At 54.5% G+C, this 12568-nt stretch overlaps 1 protein-coding gene and 1 pseudogene across 4 annotated transcripts in view; one reads left to right on the forward strand and one right to left on the reverse strand.

Annotated features, from left to right (window-relative positions):
* Window positions 1-7487, forward strand: part of LOC133091954 (potassium-transporting ATPase alpha chain 2-like) — a 99028-nt pseudogene extending 91541 nt beyond the window's left edge.
* TNS1 (tensin 1) overlaps window positions 6174-12568 on the reverse strand; it is a 185873-nt gene continuing 179478 nt past the window's right edge. For all 4 annotated transcript variants that reach the window (XM_061187226.1, XM_061187233.1, XM_061187224.1 and 1 more), the window contains one exon: window positions 6174-11070. In XM_061187226.1, the coding sequence (XP_061043209.1) occupies window positions 10926-11070 (145 nt within the window). In that variant the 3' untranslated portion in view covers window positions 6174-10925. The remainder of the gene's footprint in view (window positions 11071-12568) is intronic.

The raw sequence follows: 12568 nt of genomic DNA on the forward strand, positions 1-12568 counted from the left end.
AAGGAAAGTGCAGATAGGAAGGGAAAAATGAAGGAGCTAGACAGATGGGAAGAGCCTCCGCGGGGCTGCCCCCTGCAGCGAGTCCAGAGGAGCGCCCAGCACCCTCCTCTGGTGTTTGCGTCTGTTCCCTCCCTGCCTGTTTACCTGGCCCAGCCAGTCTCCTCAACAGCAGGCCATGACTTGGGGTTATTAGAGGCTGGGCGGGCAAGCTCCTGGAGCAGGAAGTCGAGAAGAGGAAGTGAGTGAGATGGCTGTAATGCCACCCGGAGCCCACACAAAGGCTAACACCGCAGCTCACCCGGTTCTCACCTCTCTTATCTCCACGTGGGATAGAGTTCGCAGGCTTTAGTCGTTGAAGGCGTGTCATTGAGAGCAGGCTTCTCTTTCCCCAACTGACACCTGCTGATACCGCTGCTTAGGTATCAGGCAGCTTCTCCTGAAAGGCCACCCCCAGGGGGCTTTAGATTTCCAGCACAAATTGCCTTCTTTCCCGTTCTCTACCTTCCCATCCAAACTTTTTTTTTTTTAACATCTTTATTGGAGTATAACTGCTTTACAATGGTGTGTCAGTTTCTGCTTTATAACAAAGTGAATCAGCTATACATATACATATATCCCCATATCTCCTCCCTCTTGCATCTCCCTCCCACCCTCCTTATCCCACCCCTCTAGGTGGTCACAAAGCACCGAGCTGATCTCCCTGTGCTATGCGGCTGCTTCCCACTAGCTATCTATTTTACATTTGGTAGTGTATATATGTCCATGCCACTCTCTCACTTCGTCCCAACTTCTATCACATTTAAGTGTTTAGTTATTGGAAATCTCTTGTCATAGAAGCTGAACCAATATGCTAAATAATACAGAACTAAAGAGATCTTAAGTCCATTTATGTAGAATTTTCCAGCTATGAGATCTTGGGCAAACTACTTAATCTTTCTAAGCTTTAATTTCCTTAGCTGTACACCTATTTCCCAGTGTCATTTTATCAACAAATAAATGAGATAACACTTAATACAACACCTAATACAGCATCTAGCATATAGTTGGGGTTCAATAGATGTTGAAACAGCCCAGTCATCTTTGCAAAATGCCAACCTGATCCCACCACCCCCTTGATGAAGAACCTTCAAAAACCTCCCCTGCTTTTACAGCAAACACCAGATGCTTCACATGACCGAATAAGCCCCGCCTAACTCACCCTCCCCACCCCCCAACCCCCAGCTCCAGGGGCTACACTGACCTTGCCGTTACCTCATTCCTTCCACCAACATTGATAGAGGGCCTCCGACATGCAGGACACTGTGCTGGGGCTTCACATACAGACCTGGGTCCTTGCTCTTAGGGACTTTATAGTCGAGTGAGGGAGGGGGAAAATATTAAATACATAAGTAGTAAACCCGGCTAACACGTATGAGCATCTGCTGGTGGCCGGGCGCTGTCCGAAGCTGCTTTTACAAGTGCAGACTCCCAATTCTTACCACAGCCCCCTGAGTCAGGTACCACTATTACCATCTCACATTTACAGGTGTGGAAACAACAAGGGCAAGGAACATGCCCAAGGTCACACAGCTAGTAGGGATGGAGCTAGAATTTGAACCCAGGCAGTCTGACACCACAGCCTGTGCACGGAACCACTTTTCTACCTGGCCTCCAAAGGAGTGTCAAGTGACACTGTCAAAAGTACTACCCACCCCCCCCCCCAAAAAAAGTGCTATGCAGGGGAGGTACAAGGGTTCAGACCCAAACGCCTCTCCTGCCCCTGGACCTTGGCACATGCTATTCCCTCGGCCTGAAACACCTTGCTCCACCCCTTTGCCCAGATCCTCTTCTGTTCACCCTTTGGCCCTTAACATTTAGAAAGTGTCACTTCCTAAGGGACATTTTCTTTGCTCTCCCCAGACCATCCAGATCCCTTTACAAACTCTTGCTGCATGATGTACCTTTTGCCCAGGGCATTTAAATACCTGGAGAATTAATTAATTGATGGAGTGATTGACTTACTCAAGGTCGCCCTGAGGTCTCCATGGCTGTGAGGTTTTCCTCTTCTCTCCTGGTGGTCGCCTGCCCTCCTCAAGGACCCCTGCCCCACTCCTGCCGTCCCCAACCAGCCCGAGTACCCTGAGGGGGGCCGTGGTGCTGTCACGTCAGACTCTGCTCAGGTGGGATATGGCGCTGCAGGCGGGCCGGGGGCTGGTGACCTTACGGGCACCCCCTACTTTCCCAGGACCTCACCCTGGAATGTGAGGTTTCCCAGGACCAGTCAGGGAATGGAGCAGAGGCTGAGAGGAGGGGCCCAGAACCTGGACATCCTGTCTCGATGACCAGAGATGATCTTTAAACCCCATAAAAGCTGGAGCCATGGAGGCGGCTGTACCACCATCCCCAAGCACTGTGGTTTGGAGTCAGGAGCCAGCGAGATCAATATCGTTCGGGAGGCTTTCAGCTACAAGTCCTCTCTGCTGCCAAGTCTCCCCAGAGGCCTGAGAAAATGGAGTGGAGGAGGCAAGAGGCACAAGAAAAGGGGGAAATACATATTCCTTAAGGGCTGACAGCCCAGTAGTAGACTAAGGGCCATGCTCCTTGCCATGTGGTCTCAATCCTCACACCAGCCCTCCAGGGTAGGTGTTAGCCCATTTTACAGATGCGAAAACTCGGCCCAGAGAGGGAAAAAACTTTCCTGAGATCCCAGCAAAGCCAGAACCACACCCAGCCAAGCCTGCCTCTGAGGCCAGCAGGCTCCGAGGGAGGGCACCTTGAGGAGGCTCATCTGCCGGCGGCAGGGCCCCGCCATGTCTGCACTCCCGGCTCTGGCCGGAAGAGGGGGCTCTTCCAGGCCGACCATGCAGCCGCGCCCAGGATGGAGGCTGGGAGGGGCCTTCTATAGTCCTCGCTCCAACACCCGCAGGGACGGGGAACTCACCCCTCCCAAAGCATCCCTTTCATTACCAGCAGCCCTCTGTCCTCTGACTTCCCTGTGGCCCTCACCTATGACAGTGTGACACCCAGAGAAGGCTGACTCTCTCGTCCAAGAGAGGCCATCGCACACTGGACAGCCAGCATCCCATCCTCCCCGCGCCATCTCTTCTCCAAGCCGAGCTCTCCCGGGGCCTTCTCCACCGACCGCAGCTTGCTCATGTGCCACGTGCCGTGTGCACTGGGCCTCCCAGTGGGTCTGACCCGCAGAACTCACGGGAGTGCTCTCTCCCACCTCTGATCATGCCGCTCTGCTAATTAGCTCAGTCAGGGGTCGGCTCACTGTGGGGCAGCCCCGTCCCCCTGCTGGCCTGGCACCCCTGGGCCTGAACATAATGTTGGCAGGAAGGAGGAAGGAATGGAGACTCAGCACAGCCCAAGGGGCCAGGTCTCCTGTGTGTGTGTGTGTATGTGTGTGTGTGTTCCTACACTTAACTGTCAGTGTTTTTATAAGCAGCCGTATCCTTTCCCTATTTTGAACTGCTTGGAAACTGCTAAGACTAATAGCATTTTCACCAACTAATGAGGAAAATCCAGTTCTTCAATAGAAGAAGGCAGACTTTGATCTAACACCGATGAGGAGGCATTCCAGAGCCCCTGGAGTTAGATTCTCCAGGCCCTTCCCTTCGCACCATTGTCTGTCTATAGGCCCTAGAGGGCATGCCCCCTAGAAACACTGGCCCTTAGGGTGGTTGGGTAGAGCCCGGCCTGGGTGCAGGGGAGGGACATTTGGACAGCATTCTCCTGCCCCAAGAAGGAGGGACGTGGGGAAGGGCTGGCCGTGGGGAAGCCCAAGCCAATCCGGGGGGACTTCTCCCCACTCTGCTCTCCTCCCTGTCTCCGGTACACACACACCTGCCATGGAAGAGTCCATTTAAGGAGTGCTTCTGTGCCCTGGCTGCCTGTAGAATCCCTGGGGACAGATGAAAAACCCCAGCGCCCCCGCTGGTCCTCAGACCAATTCACTCGGAACCTCTGGGTGGGACCCAGGCTTCGGTACTTCTCAGCCAAGTCTGAGACTGAGTGTGAGGCTCCTCACCTCCGGCCCCCAGCCCCACCCCTATGCCCCTCCTGCCCTCACCTCAGCTGACGTTCCTGCCTCTTCCCAGGCGGGACTTTGCTCACACCCTGCATGTCCATCTGCTGCAACAGGGGTTCCTGCTCGCCAGGGCCAGGCCTCACCCCTACCCGGACCCGGTCTCTGCAGAGACTCCAGAACCCCATCAGCAGGGCGGGCCCCAAGGTGAGGCCTAGGAGCGCTCACCCCCAGTGTAGACCCAGACAAGAGCACTGCAGTCCTGACCTTTCAGGAGGTGCTGAGGCAAGGTCTGGGCTCAGCATCTCGAGCCCTGGGGTCAAGTCCCAGTTGTGTGAGACCCGCCCAGGCTGCTCGGACTTCAGTGCCTGCGCAGGCTTCCTGGGGGTCTTGTTAACATGCAGATTCTGATCCGCAGGTCTGAGGTGGGACCAGAGAGTCTGCCTTTCTAATAAGCTCCCCACCGATGCCGACGCTGACAGCGCATGGACCACACTTTTTACAAGAAATGAAAAGGTCCTTTGGGTCTTCAGTGTACTGAGATGGGTCATGAGCGCTCACCTCCCTACCCCTCCCGCTGCAGCTCCAGCCCATTTCCTCTTCCTCCGGGCACTGGGAGCACAGCTGGCCCCCACCCTGCCTCACTGTTTAGTTCCCTCAAAGCCAGGCTAGATCAGCCCAGCGCACAGGCCTAGCTCTCTCATCCCCTGCACCAGACCCAGCCTCAGGTAGCCACATCGCTCCACAGCTGGTTGTGCCCTCCCCCATCACACAGCAGGAGCCCTGGGCCACTCCCCGGGAAGCCAGCACCACTGCCCAGGCCTAGAATCCCTGTCTGACCAATGCCGTCAGTTTGCTCTCCTGCCTGCTCATCACTCATCAGTCTGTCTCTCCCTCCTGGTGCAAACCCTGAGAGCAGAGGAAAAGGCATGAGCTGGGAAGTCAGCTCGCCTGGGTTCATAGCCTGGCTCTGCCCCTTGGCAACTTTGTGATTTCGGGCATTCTCTGAACCCCTTTGAATCTCAGTTTCTTTCTCCATAAAATGAAGACAGGAACACAGCCCTTATCTCACTGGGTGTGTGCGCATGAGAAAATACACATACGTGCTCAGTGCCATCCCTGGCACTTAGCAGGTGTGCTAAATGCCAGCTGTCACTAGTAGTGAGAAGCATCATCTCTGCCCATTAGAAGCTATGTGACCTCTCACAGCCTCAGTTTCCTTGTTTGTCACTTGGGTATAACAACACCTGCCTCGGGTTCATTGGGAAGATTAGGCAGGACGAAGCCTAGCACACGGTAGAGGTGGAGTACATGTTAATCCACCATCACAGGCAGGGTGTCTGTGCTCCACGTGTCTTTGTCCCTCAGAGCAGCAGTTCCCAAAATATAGTCTGGGACCTCAGAAATCCCTGAGACCCTTTCAGAGGTTGTGTAAAGTAACAACTATCGAAACTAATTTCTTAATAATACTAAGCTGTTATTTGTCTTTTTCACACTCATTTTCCCACGAGTGTATGGTGGAGTTTTCCAGAGGTACATATGTGTGATATCACAACAAAGGGAATGCAGGAGCAGATAGGAGAATCCAGCTGGCTTCTGTTAAGCCAGGCATGAAAGAGGCTTTTCAAAAATGCAAAACAGTGTTACCCCAGAGGGACTGCCTCTGGAGCATTTGTCCCAGGTTTTCGTTGAAAGCACTGGGAGAAAAGAGCTCTCTTTTTACTGGTAGGATGAAAGCCTGGAGCCTCGAGTGGCCATATTCTGGAGCATCCGGTGCTACCACCACTGGGATAGAGCTTGCCTGAGAATTAAGCCAACTCAGAAGCAAGTAATGGAGACAAATTCCTGATTCTGCCATTTGAGCCCCTGGAACCAGCTGTGCTTGGACTTCTTGGTTATGTGTGCCACTAAATTCCTTTTTTTTTTTCCTTAAACCATTTTGATTTGAGTTTGTCTTCTAGCTAAAACAGTCCAGATGAAAAACTCATTGTAATCAGACCCAAGACCTGGATGGTAAGGAAGCCCTGGGAGGATTTGGGGTGAGTCGTCCCCCACCAGCATCCCTGAAGCCCACCACATATCCGGAGCCTGGGTGAGGCCCCTTTTTACCCACTGGAGACCTGACAGATCCCCTTTCCAAACAACACAGCTAGTTAACAGCACAGATTTTTCTTTCACTTTATCATTTATAAAGCCATACAATGGATTGCAAAGAAACAAAGCAGCTGTACAGGAGTGGGACAGCATCAGTGTACAATACATTCATATCCAGGGTAAGTAGCATACATCAGGGTTTATACAAGGTGACAGAGATTATAAGCACGATGATACAAAATAGAAAGTATATTTCCATCTATATAAATACACAGCCAGGGGATCAGGAGATGCTGGGTTATTCGGTTTTTCCTGCAGAGGGTCTGGGAGGCAGGAGGGAATGGAGGTGAGGAATTTCTTACATTTGTTTTGAATGACATGTCAGAGAGGGGAGAGGTGGGGAAACACAGCATGCACGCACAGATGTGCTCTCTCACACACATGAGCCACACGTGGACACGCAGGAGAGTCTCAAGCTGTTGAACACTGATTAGAAACAAAAGTGGGCTATCCCTTTACAATTACCTCACAGCTGGGAAAAGTCCAGGTGTGGGAAATAAACAGAGGTCCTCCAACACTTCAACATCTGAGGACAGAGGAGCGCCACCCCGTGTGGTTGATCCCCACCATCACCGACACTGAGATTCCCCCAATCAGGGGCCCTACAAGCCTTGCCTCCTGATTCCTTTCGCCGCTGGGTGATAGTGAACTTGACATCCCATTGCCAACCACCTCCGACCCAACTCCTAAGTTCCCTAAAGAGACAAGCAAAAAACGCACACACATACGCCCACACTTGCACACGCACACGCACACGTTCTGTGTTACCACTGGCCAGGGCGCTCCAGTCTAAGGATTCCGGGGCCTCGACCCGGGTGAAAAGTAGCCCCGGGACTCTGCCCCCAGCCTCTCCAAGGATCCCAAGGGTGGGGAGATGTAGGGGCAGGAGGCAGCCCTTGGAAAGGGCATTGGCCTCCTTGATCCCCCCAGATCCAGATCCTGAAGCTGGAAAAGACCAAAGCAGGGGAGAAGACCCAGGAGGCAGGGTTGATGAACGAACACCCCGGGGAAGGGGGCCATAGACACTGTTCCACGTACAGACTCGTCCACAGACCCCTGGGCGGCACCAGGGGCCTGCCCAACCTCTGCTCGGCCCATCCGAGTGGGCAGAAGGATGTTCGACTCATCTCCCTCCGGGAGCCCCTTTACAGAGACTCACACGTGTCCCTCGGGCTCCCTCTTATGGTCACACAGCCACCAGGTCCCCCCACCCCTATCCTGCCTGTCTCTGACACACCCAGGGATCCCTCAAAACCCTGCCAGGGAAGAAGGAATCCTGGCAGTCCGCAAGCATTTGCAGCTGCTGCGGGAGAGGCTCCAATGAGGACCTGGGTCAAAGGGCCTTTCCCAAACCTAGGACACAACGTCTCTGTCCCTGGAACACCTGGCTGGAGGAGGGAGCCAGAACACCACGATCGTAGGGCAGGGGCATCCGCTCAGCCCTGGAGCTCCATCAAACTGTTCCCTTCCTCCCCATTTCCCCTCTGGGGTCACCTCTCCACTATTCCCATGCCCAGTCCTCCCCTCTCGCTCCATCTGGGAAGGGCCACGGGAACCTTGCTGGGCCTCTCTCCCCGCTGAATTGGAGGGCTGTCACTTCCCTGCCCCCTGTTCCCTCCAGACACCGTACAGGGCAGCTACGGCGAGGCCTCAGCTGCCTCAGAGGCCTAGATGCACAGCAAGACTCAGCCTGGGCCTGGGGCTGGGGCCTGAGCTTGCCTGGGATCTGCATCCCTGCATCACAAGCTGACCAGGGCTCTCTGGCCTCCGGCTCTTTCTTGCCAACTCCTCCCAGACCCTTTCCCATCCCCAACTCCCCAGCTCACTTTCAAGACCAGACGGCACTCTCCTGGCTGACAAACAGATTCAACAATAAACAACAGCAAAAAAGGTTGGGGAGAGGGATGGGAAGAAAAAAGGATAAACATTTACACAATAATAACAATAATTATTAAAAGTGCTTTCTTTTAAAGGAAATCTTTGGCAAGAACATACTGCAGTGCTGTGGTTGTGTGTGTGTATGTGCGCACGTGTGCAAGGTTCACGGGCCTAACCTGTGAGACACGGGAGGGTTATCCCAAGCAGTGTCTGACCCAAAGGTGAGACCACGGTGGAGATTGGGGTACCCTTCCCCATCGTTCTTCTGGACAGGCCACACTCTCGGAAACTGACCCTTTCCAGAAGGATGTTGGGTTGGGGGAGTTGATCAGCTCCCCAGCATCTCCTGAGTCCTTCCCAGAGTCACACATGGCTCAGGCCTGAGTGGGGTGGGCTGGCCATGCCTGGGAGGTGGGCTGCTGGTGGGCGGTGGGAAAGCACGTGTGAAGGCTGACCCCAGACTCACATGAAGGGTCTGATGCTCTGCCCGGCCATCCAGACCAGGAGGAGAGAGTTCCCGGGCTGTCCAGTGGGAGATTAAGATATTTACAAAGGAAGTGGGTGGGAATATCCTCTTCTGTCTGGGAAGGGAGTTGGGGTTAGGTAGGGAATGAGAGAGGGGAAATCGCGGTGTCTGGCTTGAAAGCCTCAGAAGGAAGAGCCCTTTGGGGGAGTCTTGGTCACCAAGAACAGGGTTTCAATCTTTGGGAAGCAGGGGGCTACTCCCCACCATCTTCAGACGCTCTCCTTTCCAACTCCCTGAAACAGAACATCCACACAGATACAGCTTCTTGGAAGAGAAAAAAAATACAAGACGCACACATCACCCACGCCCACCACACACACCCGTGTCCCCTGCAGGCTCACACACCCGCTCAGGCCTGCAAGGAGGCGGGCTGCTAAGCCCTCATCTCTGGGAGCTGACAGCCAGGCCCAGCTTGCCAAAAATAAGGGGGGTGAAGGGGATGGAACACGTGTGCCCCCTCCCCGCTGAGCCCTAGTCAGAGTCTAGGGAAGGCCAAGGCCAGGGCAAGGAGACCCCTGATTGCTCCAAGGATAAAGGCCCCTACCTTTCAGGCTTCACTTATAGGTACAGAGAGGGATGGGGGCTGGATTATGCCGGGGAGGCAATAAAGCTATATGGGGAAATAATAAATACTTCTTGTCAATTTACCTACTCTTTTTTTTTTAACCTTTTCTTATATTTTATTAGCTTACAGATTCTGTCAGTATGTCTCACATATATATTATATATATTTATATATCAGTACAATGCCTCTCTCTAGGGAACCCAGAGGCTTAAGAAGCTACTCAAGGATGGAGTCCTGGTAGATTTTCCATCTGGCTTAGAGCACTTGGGTGGTGGTCAGGGAGTGCCCAATCGCCCAGTTGGACTCTCAGCCCTTTGGCCTAAATGTGTGCCTTCTGCCCTCTACTCCACGGCAGCTGAGCTCTGGGGGGAAACCAAGGCAGAAGGGGGAAGAGCAAGGCTTTGGTATCGTAGGCAGGCCATGTGGTGTGCAGGCAGCATCCCCCAGAACTCTGACCAGCTCCCCTGGGCAGTCCAGCAAAAGCCAGACCCCCGATCCCTTGCAAAGGGAGCACAGGAACTGCAGGGGTCTCTCCTGGGCCTCGCCGAGCAGGGCTTGTAGAAGCAGGTTCCCAGGATGAGCCCCAACATGGGGACCCTGCAGGACAGAACAGGGCAGGGCAGAGCAGGAAGGCTCAATCGCCAGCACCCAAAAAGGCAACATGCACATAAGCAAGTCTGAGAAAGGCTGGTCTGGGGCACGAAACCCAAGAAGGGGCTGAGGGCTGGGAGCTGGTGGGAGCCACCTGCCCACCCCGAGGCTGGGCCACACGCCTCGGGGAAGGTGCCTACAGCTCAACAGCCTCCCTTCCTGAGGGATCTCTTCCCCAGAGCTACAGACACACAAGTCCCTATCTCTTCAAACCAATGCTCCAGCTTCCTGGTGGAGGCAGATCAGGGGTAACGTTGCAGCGTGGCCAGACCCACTCCGTGGGGGTCTCTGTTGAGGAGAAGGGGTTGGCGGCACCCAAGGCTGTTAGAGCAGGTGCAGGGACCAAGAGAGCATCCATTACCCACAATCCTGGGTGTTCCTGGGGAAGAGGGCTTATGCCCCCTCCCTGCTGCCCTGTCACCCCCGACTCTAACTTTCTTTGGACAGTATGCACTTGTGTGTGCAAACACAGGGGACACGGACAAGTATACCTGTTTATAATTCAAGCTGAGAGGCAAACAGAAATCAGTGTGTGAGGATGTGGGTGTGGCCATATATACACCCCATAAAGACACCCACAAACTGTACATCAGAGGCAGAGCAAAGAGACCTTAGGGGCCTCAGGTCTGAGATACTTTCAAAAGCAAAAGTTCCGCCACTGGATGTCCCATGGTGGCTCTTTTTGGTTTGGTGATCTACCCTAGAGGTGGACAGAAAAAGATTCTCTTGACAGGATTTCTCCTTGCAAAGCAGTTGGGTTAGGAAGAAAGAGCTTTTCCATTTCCCCCCAAAATGTGGATCTCCAGAGAGGTTCATTCTGCCTCTCTTGAGGAGTTCCATCCTCTCGGAGGGTGGAGGGGGAGTTAGGTGGACCTGGTTAGCTTTGGAGGCTCTGGGGGTTTTGCAGTATCCATCTCCCCGGGGGAATCCGAGTTATTCTCCTCCATCTTTTTCCTTCTTTCTCTCTCTCTCCCCCTCCCCGCTCAATTCACTTCCCTCTCCCCACATTACACTTTCTTCTCTCCTTCTCCAAAATTGGCCCAAAGTCCTCCTTCTGGATTCAAGGATGGTCAGGATGCACAGGTCCCTTCCCCACATACCCATCCCCACTGCCCTGGCCCCGGGCAAGGGGAGGGGGGAGTTCATCTCTTCTGGCCGGCACTCAGCATGACCTTGGAGACAAAGTTGACGATGGCGGAGGCCGGCTGGTTGGGGTCAAGCTCAGCAAAGAGGTGGCAGGCGTTGTCCGTGGTGCTGCCCTGTTTCCGGGCCACAAAGCCGAAGAGCCTGCAGAGGCGGGAGATGGGTGACAGGTGTGAGGAGGGAGCAGGAGGAACCCCAGGCCTGGGAGAGGCGCCCAGCAAAGCCAGCTCATCTTTGCTCCCTTCCCCATCTTTCCCTACCTCCCTGAGCACCGGGCATTGAGGGTGGAGCATGTGAGAGAATCCTTTCTCTCCTTCACCAACAAGAAAACCGACGCCTGGAGATAGCATGTCACTTGTTCAGGGTCAGCAGAAATTCCCCTTTGTGGGTGGGGAGCAGGGGGAGGACATGCTGGAGGTGAGTGACAAGACCGGACAGTAAGAGGTGGGGATGAGACCAAAAATAAAATGGGACATGCCTAGACCAGCTTCCCTCAGCCCATCCCTGCCACACCCCTAGCCGAATGTTCTTACACACAACACATAAACAAAGTGCCAGCTGCCTGTCAAAGGGCCCGGCTGCCTCAGACACCACAGAGGGTCAGAGACCAAAGGACGAGGGGCCACCGTCCCCCACCACACACACACACACACACACTTCTCCAGAGAATGGGAGGGGGAGGGGGACCCCACACCTGTTCCCCCCCCAAACCCCGCTCCCCATACCAGGACTGGAGTGACTGAGAGTTCTCTCTGTGCAAAACAGAGTTAAAAATACGAGCGCGGAAGAACAGAATGTGAGCTCAGGTCCCCTCCCAGCCAGCACGTTGCTAATTAGAGCTGGATGGGGAAATCAGGACAGCTGGAGATTCCGATGGAAACCCCTCTCCCAGGACTGGATGGACCACAGCAGCTAAAATTAGCAAAGTTGGGACTGGCTTATCACACACACACACACACACACACACACACACACACACAGGTCTCCCCACAGGTTTGCTCTACCCAAATGTGTTTCAGGGGCTGGGGACAATCAGGCCAGAGGCCTGGGGTAACAGTCTACCCAAGTGGTGCGGAAGCCTGGGCCCGTGGATCACCCCCCCGGAGCCCCCTCTCCAGGCCAGGGGGAGTTCCTTGGGGCAGTGGAGGGAGACAAGGGCGGAGTGGGGGAATGGCTCCGAGCCGCCCACGCGACAGCGAGCCAACCCCAGCCGCCTGGTTCTGCCAGGATGGAGAACCGGCCCACCTCTCAGGCCTGAACACTGCCCACCTGCCCTCCCTTCCTGTTTATTTCAGCTCTGTGGGCCTCAGGGCCAACTCAACAGTAGCCCAAGTCCTTCCTCTGCTTGGAGGAATGGATGCGGCAAGAAACCTCAGCCCCCAAGGGCAGAGAGGAGCGCTTACAAGCACCCAAGGGCAAGAACCTCCTTAAATTGGGGGCCTGAGGCATCTCGCTTGCCTCACCCTCGTCCAGCCCTGAGCTCTCCTGGGCCTCCACAAGGGCAAGTCAGAAGGAAGCTCAGCACAAAAGCTGCTCCTCAATGAGGAATTTCCAGGCCTGGGACCAGCCTGCTTCTGTCCCGGATCCATCTCCCCCTCGCAGGGCCAGGTGGTGAGTAAGACAAGACCCTTCAAACACAGAG

The sequence above is a fragment of the Eubalaena glacialis genome, chromosome 1 (assembly GCF_028564815.1).
Source record: "Eubalaena glacialis isolate mEubGla1 chromosome 1, mEubGla1.1.hap2.+ XY, whole genome shotgun sequence".
In the NCBI taxonomy this organism is placed as follows: domain Eukaryota; kingdom Metazoa; phylum Chordata; class Mammalia; order Artiodactyla; family Balaenidae; genus Eubalaena; species Eubalaena glacialis.